The sequence below is a fragment of the Phacochoerus africanus genome, chromosome 2 (genome assembly GCF_016906955.1).
Source record: "Phacochoerus africanus isolate WHEZ1 chromosome 2, ROS_Pafr_v1, whole genome shotgun sequence".
Classification (NCBI taxonomy): domain Eukaryota; kingdom Metazoa; phylum Chordata; class Mammalia; order Artiodactyla; family Suidae; genus Phacochoerus; species Phacochoerus africanus.
This window is the reverse complement of record NC_062545.1, coordinates 1262498-1289226: the sequence shown is the minus strand read 5'-3', so window position 1 is coordinate 1289226 and position 26729 is coordinate 1262498. Positions and strand designations below refer to the sequence as shown.

At 56.5% G+C, this 26729-nt stretch overlaps 1 protein-coding gene across 2 annotated transcripts in view; it reads left to right on the top strand.

The window, feature by feature from the left end:
* SMOC2 (SPARC related modular calcium binding 2) overlaps positions 1-26729 on the top strand; it is a 138046-nt gene that overhangs the window by 53843 nt on the left and 57474 nt on the right. The window contains exons 5-7 of one of the 2 annotated variants that reach the window (XM_047769723.1): positions 12739-12786; positions 15538-15588; positions 16090-16164. In XM_047769723.1, the coding sequence (XP_047625679.1) occupies positions 12739-12786; positions 15538-15588; positions 16090-16164 (174 nt within the window). Of the gene's footprint in view, positions 1-12738; positions 12787-15504; positions 15589-16089; positions 16165-26729 lie in introns of both variants that reach the window. The other variant, XM_047769722.1, reaches the window with a different exon arrangement.

The following is a 26729-nucleotide window of genomic DNA, read 5'->3' as shown; positions in this document are numbered from 1 at the left end:
TGAAAGCTTCGTTTGTAAGAGCGCTTACTAATGCGAGATCTGGGTTTGAACCATGATCGGTTGTGGCAGGTCGGGACTCTTAGTTTTTAGAAATAACCACAAAGACGGCGGTCAGCGGTGGACCTGGCCAAATGTTTTCGTTGGCAAAAAGCGCGAACATTTCTGGGTTCGTATGTATATGTTTGCAAAGAAAAAGTGGGTCATTCTTCACAGATCCCTTTCCAGATGGTTTATTTGTGTTATTTTATTCCTCAGACGAGCGCTTCGTGTACTGAAGGTAATGCCATTGGCGGGAGAATAATCTATAACGTGGTCTGTTTCCCATTAATATGTTACCCAAAACGTTATGCATAATTCAGGTCCTTTTTATTTGAAAATGGTCCGCAGCTTGAGCTTTCGATTCATTAGCGAGGGGACCCGTCAGAACCTCGATGAAGAAATTCACGGTCGTGTTGCGAGTTAGGCTTACTGAGGACACACACGCCGTTACCTAACAAGACATGGTCCGAAATTTCCCTGTATCACATCGAAACCTTTGTATTTAGGGTGGACTCCTGGACCTCTCTTCTGCTTCAGAAGCGGGCATCTTATAATCAGAAATTCTGTTCACGGTTCAGACACTCAGAGCCGAGACGCAGAACTCGGAACTGCCTCGAACGATGACAGCCGTACTCAGCAGTTACATGAAACCCAGTGTTTCAAGTGACGGGTCATCACTTAGAGCCGGCAGGGCGGGGTGGCGGCGGGGGGGCAGGCACAATGTGGAATTCAGATACACTTATTTTTAAAACCGTCTTGTCATCCAAGACCTAAAAAATTGCTGAAGGTGTATTTTTGGTGAGCTCATGTTTGCACCTAATAATTCTTTTAAAAGTCAGGGAGTGAATGGAAGAAACGAGCCTGTCAGGTGGGCCTTCCTCCGGAAGAGGCTTGCTCATGCGTTTTGCATTTGGACGAGGCCACAGCATTTTGGGTCGCGTTGAGCCTTGTTTGACAAAGGAGAAAGCAGAGGAGACAGCCGTCTTTGTGGCTTTAGTGACACCCTTTGAAACACGAAGTGGCGTCTGAAAGAGCTTTCTTAGCAAACCATGGGCAAAACCGGCTGGATTTCTTACCCGTAGTTTCTAGCATCGAACCGCTGTGCTGGCCCCTCATGATTTTTTCCAACCAGGTCGCAGAAACATTTTGCTCTGGAGACGTGCTCCATGTTTTCACTGCCCACGTGGGTTTTTGGTTCAAGCGATGGGCCATGGAAGAGAGAGGATTCCCCCCACCCCTTTGCTTGGAATCTGGCGTTTACTGCCTGGAAAACGCCACAGGGGTGGGGAGGGGGTGTCTGTGAGGACACGGTGGGGGGGGGGTGTGGGTGGGTCAGCCGCCCTTGGGAAAGGGCCTTCCTTTCACTTCCGTGGCTTGGTTTTGTGGCTTGGCCAGAGTTGTGGAAAAATTCTGTTAATCCCCAGCTGTAGTCATGCTTTTCTTCTGCAGCAATGTGGGCGGGGGAGGGGAGAGCAGGTGGCCGCGCTGGGAACACGTGTGGACAGGGTGGCTGTGGGGGATGGTTGGCCGAACCTTGAAGTTCAAGGGGGCGCTCTGGGGGCTCAGGTACACGCACGTGGAGTTGGTGGCAGGCTTTGGCACGGTGTGAGGTTGCCTCCTCCCAGAGGCTGGCGACCTCACAAATCTCGGGGGCAAAGCGGGACCATGAGCAGCACTTTGCGAGGGACGGTAGCGCCTCTCCTGACCTGGCGCTCAGCCGGCCGGTTCCCACTTGCAAAGCCCCAGGCCGTTCTCCTCCCTCCCCTGGGCACTGACCAGGACCTGTGGTGGCTGGATGCTCTGCCCACTGTCTGAAGAGGGCGGGAATGATTTTCAAGCAGTTATTAAAAATGAGTGAACGTCAGCAGTCAACAGTGACCTTTGGCCCTAGAGTTCGCGCCGCGCTTACTACAGAAGTACGTCCTTTAGGAAGGAGAGAATCAGAAGGAGATATTAACCCTGAGCAGTGAACAGTAACGGTCGCCTAGAATGCATGTGTGTGACACACGTTGCTGCAGCCCGTGGGGAGGGCCGGGCGTCCCCTCGTGGCTGGTTTCAGGGGCGCAGGGCACTCCAGCTTCTGTGTCCCCAGTCCTCCCAGAAAGACCTTCAAAGAAGGGGGGTCCTGACATCACAATCACATGTTTTTAAGCCATTCATGCAAAGCACCCAGACTCCTGTGAATCCATGAGAAAAATGAGAGAAAGAGGCAACGGGGCAGAAATGCAGTCAGACTCCCGCACGGCCAGCCTCTCGTGATGAGGAAATCCGAGGAACCAGTGCTCCCAGCAGGAGGTGCTGGCTCGTTAGTACCAGGGAAACACACACCAGCATCGCCGGCAGATGCAGCGGGAACAGGTGCGCCCGCACACAGCCAGCTCACCCCTGCAGGCAGCTGGCAGGACGAGCAGACAGAGACCCACTTTAGAGTTGGAGGCGTGCGCGAGAGTGTGCCTGGCGCTCTGGTGGTGATGACCAGATCCTGCCAGCCAGCGCATGTCCACTGGTGTCTGGCGGATAGACCGCGTGCTTGCGTGGCTCCTGGGTGGGACGGTGAACGGCAAGGGGGAACCGATGCAGGGACACAGCTCCAGCGAGCGCGTCTGGGTGAGGGCACTGGGGCCTGGAACAGGCCAGACTGTTCAGAGTCAAAACCAAACACCGATCTGCAGAGGCAGTCAGACAGGAAGGACAGCGGTGAGGTGGCAGGGGGAGATGGGGCGGGGGGTGGTGGTGCAGGGAGCCGCCCCGCCACCCCCCCCCCCGCCGCCCCGAAGCTGGGTCCCTGGATCTTTCGATCCGCTCTGCTCTTGAGTCGATGCACACTTAGCACCGGCCTGGAGCTTCTCTGCAGGGTCCCAAAGGGCGTGGGGAGGTGTCCAGAGGAGACAGTTCTGAAAAAGAGCCCTAAGCCGGCTAGTGTGTGCAGGGGCAGGGCTGTGTCCCGCTTCCAGAAGACCACCCGCATCTAGGATGCTGAGGGCATCTGGAACCAGGGAGCTGCTCTCTGCCCTCCACCCAGACGCACTCCAGCCTCGCCTCCCTGCCCCTGCCTTGGGAATGTCCACCTCCCAGCCTGCTGGGCTGGGCCCTGGGTCTGCAGGGGGGCTTGGCTTGCACCAGGGGTGCTCGGAAGGTCAGGGCCACACCAGGAAGCCCCTGGGGCCTCTCCTCCGACTTGCGCTGGCGAGGGCCTGGCCTCGTGTCTCCTTTCGCGCACAGCTCATCTGTATTATTCTCTGGGGAGTTTCTTCTTTTCCTCTTCTTTCTGAAGATTTGAAGGCTGGCGTTGCTGAGCGCGGGAGTAGAGCTTAAAAAGCAAAGGACTTTTTTTCCGAGGAGGAGTTTTGCAGCTCGCCCGCTCTCCGTTATTTGGAAATCGCTTCAGGGTTTTCATCTCATCTCCGTCCGTAACCCTGAGCCCGGGCCAAGAGCTCTCCTGGCAGGAGTACGCAGCCCTCTCCCGCATGGCCAGGCTGAGCCTGCGTGCAGGAGCTCTTGATGTGACAACACCCAAAGACTCTTCATCAGTCACTCAGCTTGAGCTGCGTGTTTGGCATAAGCCACAGACCTCGGGCTCCAGGGGAGACGAGAAACAGCCCTAACCGGGGCGCGGGATTGTGTCCACACCCCACCCACCCACACCAGGGTCCGTCGCTGGGAGCATGTTTCTGGGGAAGGAGCGGGAAGGCCCCCCAGGTTCAGCTGGCCGCAGCCACAGCCAGTGTGTGAGAGCGAGTGCTTTCTCAAAGGGTGGGACGGCATCTGCTCTTTGATTTTCGTGATGGAGGAGACTGCGTTCTGCAGGGGGACGCGTGAGTTAGCGGTGGCTTCTGGCTGTTTGCTCTGCTCCTGTGCGTTCTGACCGGCTGCTGAACTTGGGTTGGGGGGGGCCTGGCTGTAAGAGAGTCTTGGATTGGCTCGAATCACTTTTCTGTGTATTATCTGCACTACCTTAACCACGGTCTTGGCATTTTCCTGCCATGCCTGAAGTGTCATCCTCTACCTGAAATCGTAGAACCCCTTGCTTGCATGGGTATCCTGGGGAGCCCTGAAAATGTTCGCTTTATAAGCGAGAAGCTGTTTTTTTCACGCATGCACTGCCCCGCCACTAAGGACAGGGCCTCCGTAGCTGAGAAGCTGGAAACATCCAGATCAGTGGAATTCCCACATATTGAAACCACAACACAGCTGCGCCCCTGCAGCGTCTCTCTGTAGGAATTATTGAAACGCACGTTCAGAGTCACTTGCTGGATTGGGAAGGTTGCAGAGCCGAGGGAACGTGTTGCCCCCGTCAGGATGGTTTTGCTTCAGGCTTCACCGTTCTCTTCCTGAAAGTGATCGTTGTTAAAATCCAGTATTTCCATACCTGTCGGCACAGAGATGTGCAAGCAAACAGCGGGACTGAGCAGCAGACGATGCGCTGAAGACGGAGCCGGCTTTTCCGGTGGGGTGAGCGCGGGGCGAGGGCTCGGCTCCGCTCAGGGGGCGCGGTTTCAGGGCCAAATGCAGAGCTTCCTAACACGCCCCGGCACAGGGCTGCTGGAGTAGTGAGGAGACTCCTTTTCCGTCCATGATGAGCTGGAAAGGCCTCGTCTCACACGCCGACACCGCATGTGTCAAATTTTGGTGAAAGCTCCAGCTTCTGGACCTTATCCCCCTGGTGGAGCCCATGTTGGTGTCATTATTCTTTCGGGAAACCAGTACTGTCTGGTGTCCGATGGTTGATTTATGCTGCGATCTGCTCTGGCTGTACTTGACTGGACATTTAATTGGGGGGCTGATTTGTAAGTACATCTTGCCTTACTTTAAAAGAGTACCCTATAAATTGTCCTTTTCCACAGCAAGGCCGTAAATGGCTTTTCCCTCGTGTTTTGGAATATGTAATAAAACTTTATAAAATAAGTTGAGGTCCTTTAGAGGTGGGGTCTTGGTGTATAGAACTGTTTTAAAAGACAAGGGATAGAGAGTTCCCTTCGTGGCTTGGTGGTTAATGAATCGGACTAGGATCCAAGAGGATGTGGGTTGGATCCCTGGCCCTGCTCAGTGAGTTAAGGATCCCGTGTTGCCATGAGCTGTGGTGTCGGCTGCAGACTCGGCTCAGATCCCGCGTGGCCGTGGCTGTGGTGTAGGCCGGCAGCTGCAGCTCTGATTCAGCCCCTAGCCTGTGAACCTCCATATGCCGTGGGCGCGGCTCTAAAACGCAAAATAATTATAATAATAACAATCGTCATATTAATAAGGGATTACCTCGCCCAGAAATATTCCGTGTCTGTGCAGGAAAAACAGCTCTGTGTGTTTTCCTTCTCATTCTTTTTTAACAAATAGTACAGGGGTTTTTGTTTTGTTTGTGTTGTTTTGTTTTTTGGCCACGCCTGTGGCACATGGAAATTCCTGGGCCAGAGACTGAACCTGTGCCACAGCGGCCACCCGAGCCACTTTGGGGACAACGCCGGATCCACAACCCGCTGAGCCACAAGGGAATTTCTGGCACAGTTTTTTTTTATAGCCTCTTTTAAAACTGTGAGCGTGCACGGCCACGTGTTGGGAGGATTTATACCGCTGTTGTCCACTTCGGATGCCGCTTTGGCAGGCACGGTGCTGGTGTGTGTTTTCTCTCGTCGTCGAAGGACACGCTACTCAGACACCAACGTGAAAAAGTGTACAACGAAGACATTAAAGGGGGCATGGATGGAAGGTACATCCGGACACGATGTCTCACTTTTCAGAGAAACTCCTGTGACTCACCTAATCTTCTCTGACCGTCTTGAGGAGGGAGTCCCAGCTGTGAGTGAGCCGGGCGCTCCCCTCGGCGGGTCATGAATTCCCAGCTTTCCTTTTGTCTGATGCCGTCTGACCAGGAACCCCAGCGAGTCAGAGGCGGGGTCACGACATAAGAAAAAAGACCCAGGGAGAATAACCGCGCCCCCGGACCCCCTCTTTCCTTCGGGATGGGCATGGCCTTCCAGGCCTGCCGGTGGGAGCACGTCGACCCTGGCGTCCGCATCCACGGAGATATAAAAGTGGGAGACCGAGCAGGTGCTGTGAGAGGCCCAGGGCAAGAGGGAGCCGCTGGGGCGCCACAGACCGGACGCAGACAAGGCCGCGATGACAGAAAGAGCGCACGAACAATCGTCATCTCCCCAGGGCTCCGGGCTCAAGTTTCAGGCCTCGGAGCAGCTTCCTAACACGGGCTCCTGGTGGGTCTGGGGGAGGCCTGAGGGCTCCCCTTTTTGACAGGGTTGCTGGTGAGGAGGCCAGTGCCCCGGGGCAGGGGAGCGCCTGAGAGCCCCCTGCCCGTGGTGATGGTGGTCCCTGACTCCACTGCTGCCGCCCACTCGCCGGCCCAGGGGAGGGACACAGCGCCTGGCTGGGTCTCCTTCAAGCAGCCTGGCCAGCCCGCCTGGGTTCTGTGTCAGTCGCGAGCTGCCTGGACAGCCCCTGAGATGAGGAGGGGCCCCTGGGTGTCCAGTGGAGGCCGAGTGCTCAAAGCGGCAGGGCCGCCCCGCTCCTGAGAGCCGGGAGTACCCCAGGGGCTCCACGGGCCACAGGCAGAGCTTGCCTGGGGGGGCGCTTGGGCCTGGGGCGGGCGCCCAGCACAGGGCTGGGTGGTGGTCTGGTGGGGACATGGTCTGGAGGGGACCTGGCCTGAGAGTCCCCTGCTGTCAACTTGGCAAGGCACCTGCCGTTCCACCCCGGGCTGGCCAGCTGTGCCCCAGAGGACGCCTGTGGCTGAGAGGGGCAGTGCCCGTCCCCAGGCCGTGGGCTGCAATGCTGGCAGCTCCAGCCGAGCTGCCTTTGCTGCTTTGAGGATCCACTGCCTCACCCATCGCCCAGCTGTGCCCACCTGCCGGAGTCTGGAGCCTGGCGCTGCTGAACACAGCCCTGGAGGTTGGCTCCGGGGGGACCCGGTCACAGCCGGGCTGATGGAGTCTGTGCTCAGGGTTTGGACTGCAGGGAGCAGGCTGTCATGTCAGAAGCACAAGCTCTAAAACGCTGCTCTGCCGGAGGTTTCTGCCCAGAGGAAGCCGGTGGGGACGGAGTGAACTTCAAGGGGGGCGGCAGGAGCGGGGGAGTCTTTGCTCGGCTGGGCTCCTGGCTCAGGCTGGGGAGGCGGCTGCCTGCTGAGGGCCAGGTCTGTTTCTTGGGGGATAACCTCCACACGTCTCAAGAGGCAGTGGGGCCTGAGTCAGGAAGATTTTGATTTTTGCTGCCGAAGAAGCTGACCCCCTGCTCGTAGGTCCCCCGTGCATCCCTGGGGACACATGGCTGTGCCTGAACCCCTGGGAGACCGTGTAGGGTGGCTGTGTGCAGCTCGAAGGCTGATGGCGAGGCTCTGGCCTGTTGAGGTCCTGGGAGGAAAGGAGCCCCGAGGGCAGGAGGCTCTCTCGGCGCCTTCTGAGTCCACACCAGGGAAGCATCTCTTCACCAAAGCCCGGGGCAGTGGCTGCAGGGCAGACCTATTGCTGGTGTGGGTGGCAGGCTGTCTGACGGCCCAGGTTAGTGCAAAGCCTGCATTAGGCCAGCTGCTTGTCTTGTCCCCTGGGCCCACAGCCGAGCCCTGTCACGTCCCAGGCATCGTAGGTGCACCTGCCGGGAAACGGAGGACTCCAGGGGGAGGGCGTCAGTTTCTCCCTGGACCCCGGGGCCTCCCTGGCTGGACGGGGTCACTCATTGTAATGGTCTCCTGCCAGTTACTCACAGGGACGGGCATCTACAGGACACGCCTGTGTTTCCTATTTTCATGTCCCCTGAGGCACGAGGTCAAAAATGCAGACGCTTCCTGCTTCCTTCTCTGGTGACGTCCACGCCGGGATTCCCTAAAGCGAAGGTCCTCGAAGCCTGAGGTCAGAAGACACAGCTCGTGTCCCTTCCGTCTGTTACAGCCCACGTATGACACCCACGGCACACGGGCGTCTCCTGTCCTGCTCGGGCAGCGCTGGGCTTCAGTGGGGCGGGCCCCATCCACTGACACCTGGCAGGCACTGTCGTGGAGTCGCTTTGGGTCAGACCAGCCGGAACCAGGGAGCAAGTCCTGCTGTGCCCTGAGGACTGGGAGACGGACTGGATGGGGGTCCAGCGGGGGGGCCGGCTGTGCGCGGCCCCGGACTCAGCGATCCCTTCTGCGGGAGGCTGGCGTGGCCCACTCGATGCTCGGGCTTCCCAGGGTCGTTGCAGCTGCTGACACACACATCACCTGACGTGCGTCCCCATCACCTTTGGGAGGTGGACGGGGGCGCGGGGCCCGGGGCCCTCTGATTTATTAAAAGTCGGCCCATCGGCTCCACTGTACATGTTGGTCCTGCTCTCTGACCGCCCCGCCCCTGGCACGCACCCCAGGGCGGCCCTCCACGGCAGGCTGCGGCCGGGGGCTGGTTCTCGGGGACTCTGACTGCAGACGGCCCGGGCCCCCTCTGCCTCCGTCCCCTGGGCCTGCTCACAGCTGGGGGTGGGTGACAGGCCTGAGGTCACACAGAGCCGCCCGGAACGGCCAGGGCTGCATTAACCTGCGGGCTCGCCCAGGCCCGTGGCACGCGGGCTCCACGCTGGCCCCGCAGAGGCCGAGGCGAGGACTGTCCGCCCGCCTGGGAGCGTGTGCGCGGGACCCAGATGTGGCGTTTCCAGGGGAAGCATGGCTGTGCTCCGGGACCTGCTCCTTCTCGCCGCAGGTGGGCTCGTGGCTCCCTCACCTCCTGCCTGTGCCCCTCTGCTCCTCCCAGGAAGGCCCGCCGGGACCGTCTGGACCAGGTTAGCAGCCCCTCGGGCAGAGCCCAGGCCGGGATGCCGGCTCTGCCCCTTCCTGGCCGGTCCCACACCCCGCTGGTCTGAGGCTCTCGCCTGTCTGGTGGGTGCAGTGGTGGGGCCTCCGCAGGGCTGCTGGCGGGTCCGAGCACAGGGCACAGACGCTCACTGCCGACACGCTTGTCATGTGGGCATCCGAATAATTTGTGTTTAGTGCCTGTCACTCCAGAGTGGGTGGTGCTTCTCCCGTGACCACGTGGAGGGAATGACCGAGTGAAAGTGGTCCCAGGAAGCCGAGTCGCGGGGCCAGAGGGGTCCCCCCCGGTGGCTGGGCATTTTGACCATCTGCTCTGAGTAGAGACGGCATTGCTGTGTGTGGCCAGCACCGTGTCACCCTCTTGACAGATAAAACACACTCGCCTGCCGAGGGGCTGTGGGCAGGGGGTTCAGCAGCCCACAGCTGAGCGCCCCGAGCTGCAGTGAGTCAGCGATCTCGGCGGCCTGTCTTCGTTGTGCTCTGCTGGCTTCTTCCAGCCCCGGAGGCGGGAGGTCCCCCCTCAGCCGCTGTGCAGGGAGCATGCCAAGGCCTGGGCAGGCGAGGCCCCGCCTGGGGCACAGAGCTGCTGGCGAGGGCCGCTTGTGCTGTCACCCGCATTCCGCCCACTTCTGACAGCGCCACGCCCCCGGGGTCCCCACAGTACTCTGGTCACCCTCACGCGTCCTGGCCGGAAAGTAGGAGGCAGAGCAGCCAGGCGGCTCCTGACGGAAACCAGGACGTCTTTCCCTGGAAGAAGGGCCTGGAAGGACGGAGAGGCTGGGTTTAAGGCAGGGCCTCCTGGGACCTCTGCTCTCGGAGCCCGGGGTCAACTGTGGGGCATCGTTCTCGGAGGAGCAGGAAGGGGAGGGCGACAGAGGGTGGAGGAATCGGGCCTCTCTGTGCCTCCGTCCTCGCCCTTCCCTCCTCCTCCCTCTCTTCCTCTTTCTTTTCCCTTCTGTCTCTCTTTTTGCCTCTTTCTGTCTCTGTCTCCCCCCCCCGCCCACCCCGCCAACCCCTGGCTGAAGCGAAGCCACCTCACATCGTGAACTCTGCTCTGGGAAGTGCCAGTGCACAGGGATAGGTCAGTGCAGCCCAGCCCGTCGAACCGGCGCTGAAGGACCCTCACCCCGGCCTGCTGCCCACGCGCGGGCCTGCAGCGAGCTGACCCCTGTCCGGGCTCCTCCAGCCGCACGCATCGCAGGCCTCCTGCCCTGGGCGCTTCTGCGTGAGCTCAGTGCTTGTGAGAGGAGCGCTCTCGGCCCACCAGCCCTCGCGGCAAACCCTGCCCCTCCTCGGGCCCTTTGGCAGTGCGTCGGTGTCGCTGAGCGAGGCTGGATTGGAACCAAGCACTCAGGACCGCGGGCGCATTATTCCCCCTCCGCCTCCCGTTGTGTTTTGTGGTTTCCTCCACCAGAAATGCATCCCCTAATTGCTCAGAAAGCCACCCTTTTAAAACAGTGTTTAAACGGGATGAGATCCCACAAATGGAAGGAATTCAAATGTGTCTTTGGAATCAGAATCTGGGGGCAGAGCCTTGCCGTCCCAAGGTCCAGCCAGCCCATGGCCTTCAGAGCTGCTGCTGCCGTGCAAACGCCTACGTCCAGCCCCTTTCTGCACCTACCTCCCGGCTGCTCACCTGTTCCGGCTCTTGGGCAAATGCTCCTCTCTGGAAACATGTGAGGAGGGAACAAGACCGGCTTTGTGGTTCTGGATCCCGGGATTTGACTTTGCGAGGCTGCTCTCGTGCAGAGGGCCGGCCTGCCGTCCCCGAGTCCCTGGCGACGGGACGTTGAATGAGGCTGGGCCGGGGACCGTCAGCAGAAGCAGAGGTCCTGCTGGGATTGCGCCCACATTCAGTGCTGCCAACTAGTTGAATCACAGAGCAGCCATCAGGGGACTGTCGGCTCTGTTAAAATCGTTTCTTACCTGTTAGGGACAGGTGGCTTTCACTTCGTGTGGATTTTTTGACGTGAACACTGCTTGACTTTAGGGGCTGCTGAGCAAGTCAGGAGGCTGGGTGGAGCAGAGACACAGGAGGCCCGAGGGAGGAGGGGGCGCGTCGCTAAGTCGCTAAACGTTGCCGTCAGACCTCCGCTGCCAGTGGAGTCGTGGACCTGCAGCTCGGCATCCTCAGCGCCGAGACGACTGAGTTTTATCTTAAGTCAACTGAGAGGCTCTAATTATTATTTGGGATATTTTGCACTTAGCTCAGGATGGTAAAAGCCACACATATTCAGAAATATTATTGAACTATTGTCATTTCCGGTCAAAATAGAAAACATTCTGACTCATTGCAGGAACACATGATAAAAATAAACCGATGACTAAGAAACGTAAGCCCTTAGGAAACTGGATTTGTAAAGAGATGGTACAAAGGGAGAAACGAGGAAAGCAGCATCCTGGAGGCTTCGTGAGACACGAGGGCCGAGGGAGCTCAGAAGGAAAGCCCTGTGTCCTGACCCCGGGAAGCGTGTAGCGTTTCCCCGAATGGTACCAGCAGCAGCTGGGGAGGAACCGAGCACCCCGGGGTTGTGGCCGTAGTGGGGGCAGGAACCCCTGCGCCTTCACGTCCTTGGACCAACTGCGCAGGTGATGCAGTGATTTGGACAAGCGGTGGGCGAGGGCGCGTGACCCCAGCCCTCCTGCCACGGACCATCCTGTGGGTGAGAATGGGAGCCGGCACCTCGTGAGACGTCCCTGGTGAGTCCCGAGACAGGACAGCATCTCTGTCGTTCAGGGTCCACGTCTACAGGGAAGCACGCGTACACCTCCCGCTCAGAGCGGTTCTGTTTCTGAGTCAAGCAAACACTCTCAACGTGTCATGAAGTGTGCATCTTTCGTGTGAACGCAGGTCTGCGTTTCAGGGTCATGCTCGAAAAAGCAGGCAATGACTTTTAAGTTTTATTTCAGGAGGTGTTTTAGCTGCAGCATCCTGCCCTGCTTGTGATTATGGGAATTCTAAATGAATCCTGAGTGGAACATTCTGAGCTGAATGGCAGAAAAACTCCAAATTAGTGCTGAACGGAATGTGTGTATTCCTTTGAGTAGGTATGGTGACGATGAGGAAATGGGTGCCCGTAACAGCTTCAATCTCATGGCAAAGGAAGAACCGTACCTCCTATTTGTAATGTGAACTTTTTTGTTTTGTTTTGTTTTGTTAGTTTTTGTCTTTTTGCCATTTCTTGGGCTGCTCCCGCGGCATATGGAGGTTCCCAGGCTAGGGGTCGAATCGGAGCTGTAGCCACCGGCCTACACCAGAGCCACAGCAACGCGGGATCCGAGCCGCGTCTGCAACCTACACCACAGCTCACGGCAACGCCGGATCGTTAACCCACTGAGCGAGGGCAGGGATCAAACCCGCAACGTCAAGGTTCTTAGTTGGATTCGTTAACCACCGTGCCACAACGGGTTCTCCTGTAATTTGAACTTTTTAATGTAAAATTGTAAAATTTGTTATAAATGACTCAGTTAACCTTAGTATGTTCGCTATACTCCCTCATAAAAGAGAGTTTCTCAGTTTTCCACAAATCAGAATTCAGCTGGAATCAGGGTTTTTATTTATCTTTAGTTGCGTAGCTTTTAATATTTGATTTTTTTATGGAATTCACTCTACTGCCCCCTGCACTGATGTGTGCTAAAAAAAAGTGGCTATTTTTCAGGTGAGGCAACTTCAGTATTTTGTACCTTAGAGGCTCCTGTGTGCCAGGTGGCCACAGACATAGGGGCCTCTTGCGTTTCCTAGTTTCGGGCTTGTGGTTTCAGGTGTCCGTGCCAGCGCAGGTGCCAGGGAGCTTGTGTCATTGCACTAGAGAGTGGCAGAGCGCTGTGAATTCAGCGAAGTGGAATAAAATATCTGGGTGACAGTTATGATGACTGCTTGGGGGCCCAGAGTAACTTCATCCCCGATTTTCTCCTTACAGGTTCCGTAAATGAAAAGTTACCCCAGCGGGAGAGCACAGGAAAAACAGGTAACTATCTTCAAACGAATGCCCTGGATGTATTAGTACCGCTGGCCCGATGTGGGCCTTAAAACAGCTTCTCGAGGGAAAATGTAAACCTCTGTTAGTGATGCGACGCGAGCCGGAGCCCTTGGTTCGTTCTGTGTTCATTCAGCAAACGTTTGCTCAGGCCTTAGGACCTGCTGGGGGCCTTGTGGGGCAGGATCCTCTGGGAAGCCCACCGTGTCCCTGGCAGGGCTTCTCAGACGCGGCTGGCCGTGGCACCACCGTGGATGGTGTCAGCAGCGCCTGAGGCCCTACCTGTGCAGAGGGCCCCGGGAGCGGGGGCGGGCTGACCCCAGGAAGTGGTCGAGGCCCCCTGACCGAGCTGTGTCTGCTGCTGCTCATGAAATGGGGGGACTTTCCATCAATGGCAGTCAGTCCTTCCGGGACCAACGCCAACAAGAACCAGAGGAGCAGCGAGCATTTCCCTTGGAAATCTCAGCCGGTGGCCCCCGAGCAGCGCTGCCGGCCGTGGCCAGCCCGCCGTGGCCTCCTAGAGGCCCCTCCCTTCTCTTTGCCCTTCCCTCCACTGTCACCTGTTAGCCCCAGTGACACATTCTGTCTTCCCCTCATACCAACCTGTGAAGTCAGAATTTATGTTTAAGATGAAGTGAAAATTACCAAAATCGAAGGCCCTTTTTTTTTTTTTTTTTTCCCCCGATATAAGTTACCGGGTATGAACCAGTAATAGAGAAAAGGGATACAAAGCAGGGAGCCTGAGTTTCATTCAGCCACTTCTCTTAAGTGTGTGTCAGAACCATGGTGGGTGCTGTCCCCGCCCCGAGTCTCTGTAGAGTCTTTGTATCACTGAGATAAATGGATGGGATCCGAGCAGACTGGTGCAGGAGATGCCAGCGAGTGTAGACAGCCCCTAGGGAGGGTCAGAGGACGGCGGAGGCGGGGCGGTTTCGTGGAGGAGGACATGGGGTGGGGGGGACGGAGCCCGGGGGCGGGGGGCACTCGTGGTGAGAGCGCTGGGCGGGCGGGTGGGTCAGAGCAGCACCCGGGGAGGTGGGGACAGGAGCATAAGGTACACAGAACTCGGGGGCTCGAGGCTCCGAGGTGCTGGCAGCCCCCGTGCGTTTCAGGGAGGAGGGAGCGAAAATGGCCAGCGCTGGTCAGACGTGGAAGGGAGACGGCGGGCAGAGCTGCTTCGGGGGGGCCCCAGTCCTGTTCCTGACGACACGCGTCGGATCCCGCACACGGGGTTGGCCCGTCCCTGAGGAATTGGCACGTGGGCTCAGAGATGGACTTAAGCAAAGGACACGTTCCTTCCACGGCAGCCCCTTGATCTCTAGATGGGGGGGTCAGAGGAGGTAGCTGAACACAAGTCACCAGGCTGGCTTGTCGATGTAACGAGACGTTTGATGAACTGTCCTAGAGGACAGTGGAGCCCCCAGCTCTCCGTGACTCCGCCCCACGTTCTGACCCAGGAGGCGCCAGGGGGCTTGTTACTCCGGAATCCAGCTCTGGAGGGGCCGGAGGCCCGGGGTTGGGGGTCGGGGTGAGGGTGGTGCTGGTGGGAGGCGGACGGCTAAGGCAGGCAAGCCAGGGCCTCTGCAGCGGGAATGAGGGGTGGGAAGGGCAGGGCCTGGGGCCGGCACCCATCGCGGTCCCTTGGGGACACCCCCCCCCCAGCCTGGTTCCCTCAGCCGAGACCCAGGGATCTGGGCTGGTGGCCCCAAAGCGTGGGCTGTTTAGGCCTCGGCAAAAATGTCCAACAGGAATTATGTCCTTGGTGGTTGTCATTCCAAAGGATGCTGAAGTACGCCAAGACTCTTCCTCAGTCAGTTCTGCTAGGACTTTCAAATATGTTAAATATGCCTCAAATGTGCTCCCCGTTACATTCTTGGAAGACGATTACAAAATATTCAGTAGCAAAATACCCCCAGTTTTGGTTACTCTTATTATTAGGCTGGGATGTTGCAGATGAGTGATGCTCCGTTTTGTCGGCCTTTGACAGATAACGAGCTTTTTTCAAGAGCTGCTTAAGTGTTAAAGACTTTTTAAGACGTCTTTTTGGTTTTCCCCTGAAAAGAACTTCTGGGAAATTTTATTTTTCTTCTTCAGCTTGCTGGGCCAATAGAGTTGCAGGTCACAGGATAAGCCGTGTGGCTGCCTCATCTTTACCGCCCTTTGCTGTATTTTGATCCCGAAATGACTTTATGCTAAAGTCACAGCCATAGGCGAGGGTGGGGAAAAGCACTAGGGTGATTCTGGGGAGGCCCCCGGAGGGTCCCTGGCTGGGGCCGCCTTGTCCGAGGGCTTCTAGAGGCTCCTCTCCTGGGACTCAGAGTGCTTTCCAACTAAATGTGTGTCCTCGAACCCGTGTCCTCAGGGAGATGGCTTCGAGCTTCACCCCCCCCACCCCCCGCAGTCCCCGGCTCCCGTCCCTCCACCCCAGTCTCACGTGTCCTGTCCCACAGACGTGGGCACAGGAGGTCTGCGGTGTTGAGAGTCCCACGGGGCACCGTCCAGGGCCCGCCCCTTCAGTCCCCGCCACCCACTCGGGGATCCCAGCCCCACGCGGGCTCACGCCCTGCCCGCCCCTCCCCCGGGGCGTGTCTGCGCATGCGCGCGCGCGCGCGGCCTGGGTGCGGCGTGTTGGGGGGGACCTGCGGGGTGTGTGCCGCGTCAGCGTCCGTCCTGCACGCGCACTTACTTGGCTTACTCTCATAATTGTAGTCTCCTTGCAAATCTTTTCCATTCTGAATTCAGATGATGCCTCAGCGCCCGCGCTGGAGACTCAGCCTCAAGGAGATGAGGAAGGTGAGCCCCGGGGGAGGCGGGAGGGCGGCGGGGCTGCAGCCACGTCATCCGCTAGGACCCCGCGGGGCTGCACTTGGCCTTGTCCCGCTGCCGCCCAAGGCCGCGCCGTCCCTCCTGGCGGCCTGGGGCGCCGCCCTGCTGCGTCCACACAGCACACGCCGAGGCCTGTCTTGTCTTTTTTCTTCTATCTTGCGTCTCAGGGCGGTTCCTGCAGCACGTGGAGGTTCCCAGGCTAGGGGTCCCCTTGGGGTGCACCTGCTGGCCTACAGCCCAGCAACGCCAGATCCTTAACCCACTGAGCGAGGCCAGGGATCGAACCCACCTCCTCATGGCTCCTAGTCCGGTTCATTACTGCTGAGTGATGATGGGAACTTGTGTATTTATTTATTTTTTTGATTTTTTTTGGGGGGGGTGGGGTTTAGGCTGCCAACTGAAATCTTTGAGAGTCTTTGTGTTTTCATGAGGCATTAAAATAATTATCATTTTATTTTGATTCGATAGATATTGCATCACGTTATCCCACGCTTTGGACTGAACAAGTTAAGAGTCGGCAGAACAAAACCAATAAGAATTCAGGTAAAGGGGTCTAAGTGACTGAGTTAATCGACCTAGACAGTGGCCGTGTTTTCTGGGTGTTCCCTGCTCTTTTCCCTGGTTACTAGTGGGTCATGCCATTAATTCTCTGGTTTGCCCACCGGTATGTAGGTCAAATTTGGATGTTTTATTCAACTTGCCAAGTTATAGAATATGTTGCAGAGATTTTAACATTTTTCTCAGAAATTATTGTTGTGGATGTTTCCTTATTGCTCAAAGATATTAACCTGTACACTTCTGTTGTAAACTTTAGCAAGTGAGTTGGTTTGGCTCAATCTTGTCACCGTATTTCCAAGAGTTATCTATAATTTGGTTGACTTCTGTGCCATAGAGATTAGTGCACAGGAAATTAATTCAAGCCTTGACTGTTTTGGATTCATGGGTGGATCTTGAGATCTTTGCAAGGGGGAATCCGTGTGACACTCCTTAAATTTGCTGCGCAAAACAAATATAAAATTCTTGTAAAAATGTCATTGGAAATGTACCTTTTTGAAAACAAGCCGTTTTCCTCGTCGGCGGGTTCGAGAGAGTTGCTCCACCTGCGTTGTCGGAGCAAGTACGTCTCACGTGTCACTCTCACCTGCTTTTCGGGCCGCGCGGGGCCTGTCAGTTATAATTAACTGATACAAATCGAGCAGACTTGCAAGTGTTTAGTAGGACTGAAAATAACATTTCAGGAGATTCCAGTTTACGTACGCTGCCCTGCGCTGTAACTGGATGTAAATCAGCCCAAGTGGGCGGAAGATGAAGCGATGACAGCGGGCTGATTCACAGGCACGGGGCACAAATTATGAGATTACCTCTGTGTTTACCGCCAGCTGCGCAGGTGCACACTTTCTCAGGCCCTGAAGAGCAGCCCTGGGGGGGTGGGTTAAGATGCTATAAGTACGGAAATTATGGTTTCGTGGTGAAATGGCCGACAGGCACAGATGTTATGGAATGACCGTCTTTGTCACTGAGACGGCAAATGCCAGAGAATTTCGCTTGTGTTTAATCTCTGTTTTTAGAAGCTACTGTTAGTGAGACTCTTCTTTGGTAGAAATAGACACACTTATTTAACAGAACGTGAATAGTTTGTGACTTTTTCTCATTCTGTTTTTAAAAATTCACCTTGTTTTGTTCGGCAGGCACTCTCGTAGTCCTTTGTAGAAAACGCCAAACTGAGAACGCGTGGCTTTGTCTTGTGTTGCAGGTATTTTGTCTGAAGGAGTAGCTGATTTACATACAATGTTGTATTGGTTTCAGGTGTACGATACAGTGATGCGACATGTCATAGCTTGTACTCCCCACACAGTTACTTTAACACGGCTGTTTCCCTGTGCTTGCAGGTTTTCTTCGTTTTCTACGTATTGTATCCAGGGTAGCTTGTGTCTCTTCCTTCCCTACCCCATGCTAGCCCTCCCTGCTTCCCTCTCCTTGCGGGTAACCTCTAGTTTATTCTCTTTCGCTGCGAGTCTGTGTATGTTCTGTTACATTCATTCCTTTTATTTTTTAGATTCCACATAAAAGGTAACATAAAGGATTTGTCTTTCTCTGCCTGCCTTACATCTGAAGGAAACAGCAACCCTCGTTTGAAAAGATACATGCACCCCAGGGGTCGTTGCAGCACCATTTACAGTAGCCACCACATGGACGCAGCCTAAATGTCCGTGGACAGAGGACTGGGACGTCCACGCAAAGGAATATCACTCAGCCGTGGGGCGGAGATGAAATGCTGCCGCTCTCAATGCAGATGGACCTAGAGGGTACTGTGCCTGGTGAAATCGGTCAGGCAGAGAAAGACAAATGCTTGGTGCATTCCTTTTTTCCCTCTGCTGTTCCTGTATAGCAGTTAAAAGTACTCTTTAGTCCCCTTGAGTTTGTACTAAAGTAACGTAGTATTACTTAACGTTACCAAACTCGAGAGGGTGACTGTTTAGTGAGGGTGCGGGGCAGGCGGGCTTTGGAGCATAAAGTGGCAGTCGTTGTCAGAGGGACCTTCTTGCAAAGGAGACAGGGTGCTCTGAGTCTTTGAAAAGGTACATGGGAGGGCACTTGGTCAGTGTTTATTTCCTGTGTTCCACAGCCACTTCAGTGGTAGCACTGCCTTTTTTTGTTTAATCTAAAAGGAACAAAAAATAAACAAATACGTAAATAACTAAAAAGTTGATCTACGTTCCATGACAGTTTTGCTGATGGACTTTTGTCAACTGGATTCCGTGTAAATATAAGCAAAAATGTCTTCCCTTGGTTCGTTAGGCAGGAAAAGGAGCATTATCCTTATGTGACGCAATGTGCATTGAATAAGTGAGTAACACCTAAAATTGCACTTTATTCAGGAACGCGTTACTCGGGGTTTTCTATCCATATGCAACTGAGAGTGTCAGTTTGTTTCCTTATGTTTGTGAATCATTGTATTCGGTTTTATCATTCTGTTCACAGACATTATAAAAACGATCACCAAATTTTATCAGGTAAGAGGTTTTGTGACACCTTTAAATTATATTAAGTTGATGTATTTTGTATTTTTTATCTTTAGTTTTATGTCTGTTTATTCAGCCAGCACCCTGTCCCTTTGTACCCTGAATAGTTTCTGGATTTCAACCTGATTTCCTTTGGGTCAGTCTAGAATATGGAAGAAGAGCGTGTGCTCGGGGGGGTTGGAAGGACAGGGGTCATGATAAGGGGGTAACACTTGCGCTTTCGAGGGACCACAGACCTCGCCGGCCTCGTCGTCCCCCTGTCCTGCTTGGCGTCACCACAAGCCCCCGGGTGGGTATGGCTGCCAGGTCTGATTCACGGAGGAGGAAGATGATTCCAGCCAAGCCCCAGGGGCACGTCAGGGTCCCTGAGACGGGGACTGAAATGCCCTCTGCCCCGCCCGAGCCGTGCTCCCAATTACTGCGTTTCAAACAGAGAGAGGACACCTCCGCCCCCCCAGAAAGAAGGGTTCTCGCATCCCTGTAGGTAGCATCCGGGTCACGCAGCCCAGGCCCTTGGTAAAATGCACACAGGCCGCTGGCAACCCTCGGCAGCTGTTAAACCTTGGGTTCAAGTCCTCCCGCCCACCGGGGGTCAGGCAAAGGCAGCGGGGCTGGTGGGGTTGCCATGCTGGCTTGGGGGCCGACCCTCTTGTGCGGTCCACCCTCCCAGCCTGGTCACCGCTTCATCTGTCTTCTCCAGGAGACCGCCTCCTGCCCTCGTCCCCAGGCTCTTCCCCAGCCAAGCTCGTGCTGTCTCACCCGCACTCTCGGTCCCTGTCCTGCTCCTGGACCAGCCCACTTGGCCTTCAGATGCTCTCAGCTCTCTGTCTCAGGGGGCTCTTCCTGGACCTTGGCTCCTGGGGCTCTGCAGCCTGTCTCAGTGGCCCTGTTCTTACGGCCGTGTCCCTGTGGCCTTGTCCTGCATCTGTCCACCTGTCTTCCCGCCTATTTGTATTTTCAGACCCGCACTTGTGGTGGGACCCCGCGTACAGCCCCCAGATCCCCAGTGCAGGAGGCTGGAGGCTGGAGGGTATGTCCAAGGGAGGTGTGACTTCTTGGGATGGGACAGAGGCTCCCGTTTCTTCTGCTGGCTCATCACGAGCCGTGTCACCGTCCCATGCAGAAGGTGCCGGAGGCCAGGGTGACGGTTAACTGTGTGTCCACCTGGCCTGGCTGCGGCGCCCAGGCTCCTGCTCAAGCAGAGCTGCTTCTGTGAAGGGCTTTTGCAGATGAGGGTGAGGTTTAAATCCTCTGACTTTGAGAAGAGGAGTTTCCCCTCCTCCCTGTGATGGGCTCCTGGGGGTGGGGTAGGACCCGGGGTCCCCCAGATGGCGCGTTGGGGGCGGCCTCTGCTTGCTTATCTTTTTAGTCAGGACAGCACGGCCGGGGCTCTCTGTCTCAGTCTCTGTTTCACAGGAACCGTGTGTTTGCGGGGCGGCCTTCTCCCCGGCGGGCAGCACCTGCTTAGTGCTGGGGGCCGCTGGGGGTCGGGGGACAGCGTGCAGGGTGGGGGGTGGCCGTCGGGGTGGGGTCTGCATCCGCGTCTCTGCCCTGCTCTGGGGAAGGAGACGCAGTGCCCCCCCATGTCATCGGGGGGCCGGGGAGGGCTGTCCCGCTGCAGTGCCGTGTGATGGCCTGGGTCAGCCTTGCGGGCCGCAGCGGCCCAAGGAGCGCCGTCTAGCCGCTCTAGGAATCCACCGTCTGGGGAGGCTGAGCTTCCTCTCACTGCTCCACAAAGGGCGCCGTCCCCTCCCGTCCGGCTTACCGGGCTTCGTGGGCCTGCCTGGCCAGGAGGAGGCGAGACCCCGGCCCAGGGCACCAGCAGCCGTGGCCGGTGGCCTCAGGGTGGACGCGGCGACCTGGCCCCGGGTGCTGGGTCCCCTTCTGTCCTGCGAAGGCGTGGCTGGTGGGGCAGCGAGGGGCTGTGCGCCGTCTCTGCCTGAGGCTCCACCAAGAGGGTCCGTGGGACCCCCTCGCCCCGCCGGGCCCGGGACACACTCGGGCCCCTCTCCGGCTCTGCCGGGCGAGCTCCTGGGTTCAGGGGGCTTTGCATGTGCTGCCTTTTAAGTTTTGCATGTGAGCTGGAAAGTGCAGAGGCCCCACCTCTGCCATCTCTGAAGTCCTCCACCCACTTGGGAGAACAGTGTTTCTCCCTCCCGAAACCATTAAAAATGGCTCTGTTTTCCATCCAAGAGATGTGCCGCCTCCAGGATGTTCCGCGACTTTATGGGACCCCCCTCGGTGGAAACATTTTTCAGCTTTGCTCGGGGTTGATAATTTTTGGTTTATGGCACACGTTAAAATCATTGCCAAAAGATTATTATCTTTTGATGCTGCTTTAAATCACGGTAGATTGCATTCCCCAGAGAAAAATCACACCCATTGTATTTTCTTTCTTCATTTCTAAGTTTTAAAATGGTATTTTTCCATTTCCCTTTCTATCACACTTTTCAAATATGACATTACAAAACCTCAAGATGCCAACTAGATTCCTCAGGTTTAAAGTGTTGGTCATCTGAAAAGATTAAAATATTAAAATAAATCAAATAGCTCCTTTTAAAAGTGCACTGTGGAAGTTTTGTTTAAAAATATTAATGATAGTATGAGAAAAAGAACATATATATATGTATGATTGGGTCACTCTGCTGTTCACCAGAAATTGACACAGCGCAGTAAATCAGCCATACCCTAATAAAAAATAAGTAGGTTAATAAAATTTTTAAAAAGATAAAAACAAAAAAAAAAATCTACCTGAAAAAATGTGCATGACAGTCTATCCAAGTTTCCTGACTATAAAAGGTAGTTTTAATTCCAGCCATGTTTAATTCTTAGATTTCAGCACTCCAGCGTCTATATACAAACCCAAGTACAGAAAACAGTCATGGAAGCCAGCAAACTGTATCTCAGCGGGTTGAAAACACACCAGCCGTGCGGACACCCGGGCCTGTGCACTCTCACTGACTTACGGGGTTCTCTCTGTGTAAATGAGATGTAATCTGTCACTGGATTAATGAGATCCGATACGACCCGGTATCCTTTGTAGAACCACAGCTGCAGCTGGGAGAGAACTTCCTGGGCAGCGGGCAGAGGGCTTTGTGTTTGAACTTAGTGCAGCCCTGTTCTTCCTGCTTTGGGGACAGGACGCCTTTCAACATCTGCGAGCGACTGCACGCAGGGTCTAGCCCAGGTCTGTGACCCCAGATGCCCTGCTGCCATGCTGCAGGGAGACTCCGTCCCCGTCCCTTCTGTGATCTCTCTGCGAGGTGACTTTGGCCCACACCCCCTGAGGGCATCTGTGTTGTGGACAGCGGGCTAGGAAGCCTGCCTTGCTGTGGAACGCGTCTGCCGTGAGCACTGGGCAGAGGCGGGCAGTTCTCCCCGGCCAGGCTGTCCTCTGGAGAGGGGGCCGGCTCCACAAGGGTCTTGATGGGAGGTGACACTTGGCAGAAGGGCATCTCAGGAAGGTGGAGGGGCCGCAGGTGCAAGAACTGGGGAGCAGCAGCGTCTCCATCCCGGGCCCCCGCACACAAAGCCAGGGCCTCCTCACTGTTACCTGGGGAGTGACGCAGGGGACAGGGGAGGTGGGGGTGGGCGGCGCAGCACACTGTGCTCTGCGTGGGACACAGTGAGCCGGGCTGCCCTGGGACTGACCGTCCCTCCCCGAGCACCAGGGTCTTGTGCCAGGAAGGGCAGGGGTGGGGCTGAGCTGGGCTCCATGCTCGGCTCTGCCACAGTCCTGCTCAACCTCTCTGATCATCGGTCAGCATCTCATCTCTATGGTAACAAGGAGATGACTCCAGGTAACCAGAGCATGTCCATGGAAGCCAGTGGGGCCATGAGTGTCCAGTCTGCTAATGGGAGAGGTCAGAGCTGGACTTGGCATGCAACAAGAGGACATTTCTTGAGAACCGTGTGTGTGTGTGTGTGTTCACCACAGAGGTTGTTGGATATCTGCTTTGGGGGATTCAGGTGGAAATGGTCTGATGGAATTTCTGAGGAAGGTCTCCCTGTCGCAGTGAAGTTCAGGGGTTGTCGCCAGTACCGGTTGGGCGTGAGGCGTGCACTGAATGAAAGGTCTGGGCGTGCTCTTCACTCAGGGGTAGAAAGTTGGTAGGAACCATGTGCCTGTCTCCTCCTGTCTGCTGCGTTAGAGACTAGGATTGATGGGACTGGCCCGCGGCGGGGGTCTTTTTGCAGATGACTCACGTCGTGAAAGTAAGCCTAGAATCCCTGCCTTCACCCGCAAGGTCAGCGGAAGGACGTTCTGCCAACAGCTGCCTGTCTCGGCGCGTCCTATCTGGTCCTCCTGCCGATCAAACTGCTGCCTGACGCGGGCTCTTGGCCAGGCATCGTGCCTGACCAGCTACGGTGACCTGCCTGACCTGACCGTGTAGCCAGCAGGTTTGAAAAATGTTAATCTGTTCGCTAAGAATTTTGATTCACTCCCAGGCCTGATGTGGTGTATCTGTGTGCACGTGTCAGTCAAACACGTATTAAGTAAGTATTTTATCTAAAAAATACCTTTTCGGGAGTTCCTTTCGTGGCTCAGTGGTTAATGAACTGACTTTGATCCATGAGGCATTAGCTCTGATTGGATGAATCCCGTGCCGTCCGCTCTGATTGGATGAATCCCGTGCCGTCCGCTCTGATTGGAGGAATCCCATGCCGTCCGCTCTGATTGGACCTCTGCGTGGATGAACCCCTTGGCCCCCAGACCCTCATGCCTGTTTCTGCTTCCTTCTTCTCCCCCTGCAGCTTTCTCAGCCTTGGTCTTTGCAAAGCAGGAGCCACTCTGCTCAGAGCTCGCCGGGGGCTTCCCCGCCCCCATCAGAGGCCGCATCCCTCCCAGGCTGCCTCCCCACCCCCGTCCGCACCCCTTTCTGTGCCCGCTCATATTCTGTCGTGTGCACCGCCCCGTGTATTCTCTTTTCACCAGCTGACACACGTTGGGGTGTTCCCACCGCTCAGCCCTGGGGACAGCACTGCCGTGAACACACCTTACACGCTCCCGTGCACACACACGTTTTCACTTCTCTCAGGCAAAAACCCAGCAGTTGAATTGCTGGGTCACTTTGTGGTTCTGCGTGTGACGCCTTGAGGGGCTGGCAGACTGTCCTGTGGCTGGCCGTGCTGTTTCGCACCCTCATTCGCCGCGCACGGTGGCACCTGTTTCTCCGCGTTGCGTCGTCTCCAGCACTGGTTATTTGCCGGAGTTTTGGTGGCGGTCACCCCCGGGAGGCTGAAGCATGTGGTGTTGTGATTATTCTCTCATTTCCCTGAGCACGAAGCTTTGAGCACACTTTCCTGTATCTCTCTGGAGACATTCTGTTCAGATCCAGGACCGCAGGAGGCCGTGTGTGTTAATTGGGACCAAATGTGGCCTTATTAGATGACACAGAGTAAATATTTAGTATCTGCTCTGTTGAACACATCTGCCAAAATGTGTCTTCAGGTCCCCCCCACATCAGGAAGGGCTTCAGGGGCCTATCTGACCCTCAGGTCCCCCAGGGGAAAGAAGAGCAGCTTGGTTGGCGTAGGGGGCAGGCTGGCCTCTGGGGACCCAGGGCCCCTTGTCCCAGAGACCACTCCCCATGGAGCTGCTTCTTCCTGTGGCTACAGGTTCAACAGCAGTCACTCTGTGACTTAAGAACCAGCCTCCGTTGCTGTTCCTCCTGATGCTTCTGCAGTGTCCTGCTCCCATCCCGCTGGGCACGCTGTCCCTGCAAGGTGGTGGTGCAGGCCGGGGATGGGGAGCGAGATTCTGCCAGGGGACCGTCTGTGTGCTCCCCGCCGGCGGAGCGGGGGTGCCTCCTCCTCTGAGGCCCAGCCTCCCAAGGGTCCAGCTTGACGGGAAGGAAAATGCAAACTGAACCGTTTGAACCCGCTGTGCATGTCTGGACGCCCACCCCTCTGAACAGGCAGCTGGAGAAAACTGGCCAGCGTGGGACCTGCTCCTGCCAGCTCCCCTTCAAGGACCCCCGGCGCCCTCCCGCGGCCACTGTCCCCTGTGCTCGCTCATCTGCCAGGTCAGCCTGTCCCCGAGAACGGGATTGCCCGGCTTCTGGAGGGAGGGGCTGGCAGTGGCCCTCGGAGGCCACGAGTGTGGGGCCACTGCAGGCTCTTCCCGGTTGGCTGCTCGTGGACGGGTGCTATCTGTCCCCCGACGTGTCCATCCCCCACTGTCCAGCGGCAACAGCTGTCCAAACCCGCGGACGCGGGCTGGCCCAGGTCTCGTGGGAGCGCAGCGGCAGGCGAGGCTCCCTGGGTGGGTCCCTCGCTGAGACTCCTCGAGCTGACGCGGTGATTGTTGGGGGTCCAGGGGCGCATGGAGAATTAGGGCCCATGTGAGGGAAAAGGAAAGAGTGGGAAAGAGGACACTTGGATTTGCGCTTTCAAGACCCACGTTGACGGGACTGTTGTTGTGAGAACATTCTGGAAGACACAGAGCGGCGAGGGCAGGAAGGGGCGACTGGGTCCCATCACCGTCAGGCTCCGAGACCCTTCTGGGGCGACTGCCTTCGCCGGGGCCGGGTCTCCTTGGGCCTCGCGTTCCGAGGGGAGGTGGCTTCTAGGTCACGGTTTCTTGGGCCTGGGTCTGTGGCTCTGGTCACTCCCTTGGTCACTATTTTTTTTTTTTCCCCAGAGAAACGGGATCCATGAATTACATGCACGTCTCTTACTTTTTTGGAAATAGGAGTAGACTGGGCTTTCTAGTTACCTGTTGACCGTTCAGTGGGTGCTGCTGGATGGCCTGGTGCTCAGCTTGCTTCCTAAGGAGGGGACAGGGAGGGAGCCAGGGAGTAGGGGGCCAGGGAGGAGGTGGGCAGGGGTCGGGGATCAGGTGGGGAGGGAGAGAGAGTGGGGATGGGGGGGGCAGGAAGGCAGGGTGGGGAAGGGCGGGGACGTGGGCTTGTTTGCTGCCCAGTTCCCAGCTTTTCGGGGCTCTGCCTCCTGGATGAGATACACAGCTCCTCAGGGCCTGGGGTTCCTCACGGTAAAACCACCTGGCGTGTGTGTACCTCGGAGTGTCCGGACTAAAGGAGCACATGCAGGAAGCCGGGTTCCATGCCCACGGCACCTGAAAACACGGCCGCAGTCCTGGATTTCAGAGTTAAGCTTAAATCTCTTCCTGCGGATTCAGTTATACACGTGATTATAAGCACATGCCATTAGGGGCAAAGCCGTGGCACCGTGAGCCCCAGCGTGATTTCTTACTGAAAGTGGACCTGTGAGTAATTATATTTCATTAAAACTAAGTTTCAAGGTCTCCCCCACCCAGTCAGCCTTTTCTAGAAAATCAGATTCTAAAGGGGCAACTTCTTTCTTTTTTTTTTTTCGTTTTTGATCATCCGTGTTGTGTAATTAAAAGGAAACCGCAGGCAGCTCCATGACTGATGCAGACAGTGTGTGCAAACATTAAGTCCTCAGTTCTGAGACGCAGGCTCGTTTCAGACCAGGACTTTGGGGCCAGGCGGTGCAGTCCCACCTCCGTTCCTACCGCCCGTTACTCTGATGGCCTCGCCTGGGTGGTGTCCTCTCCATCCAGTCACCCGACTTGTTCGGGAAGACAGTAGCCCCCTCACAGAATCAACGTGTTACTAAGTAAAGTCACGGTGAAAAGCCTGTTGTCCTAAGCACACACTGAACGGTATCGGCGGTCCCCCCCCGCCCCCCCGCCCCGCCTCTGCCCGCCGTGTGCCCGTGTGCGCAACGCACACGTGTTTTAGGAGTGGACCCTGCTGGACGGATTTCATCGTTTTGCCCTGGAGCATCTCTGCGGGCAGGGCCCTTCGCAAGCCTCAGGGGCCTTCGCAGGCCTCTGTTGATGTCGCAGTTAAGCTTCTCGCATCTGCCAGTGTAACGACGTGGCCGTGTCATCGCGCAGTACAGCGTGCGCCGTGTTGAAGCCGACGGACGGCGTGCACTTTGAGCCTCGGAGCTCTTGATGCGCCCATGGAGACACAAGACGGAAGGTCCCTCCGTGCTGACGAAGTTTCCGTGTCCACCCCAGAGCCTCAGGAGGTGGCCGGCGCCTCAGAGGGGCCGTGGTCGCACCTTTGCTTCAGCACCCCATCGTCACGGTCT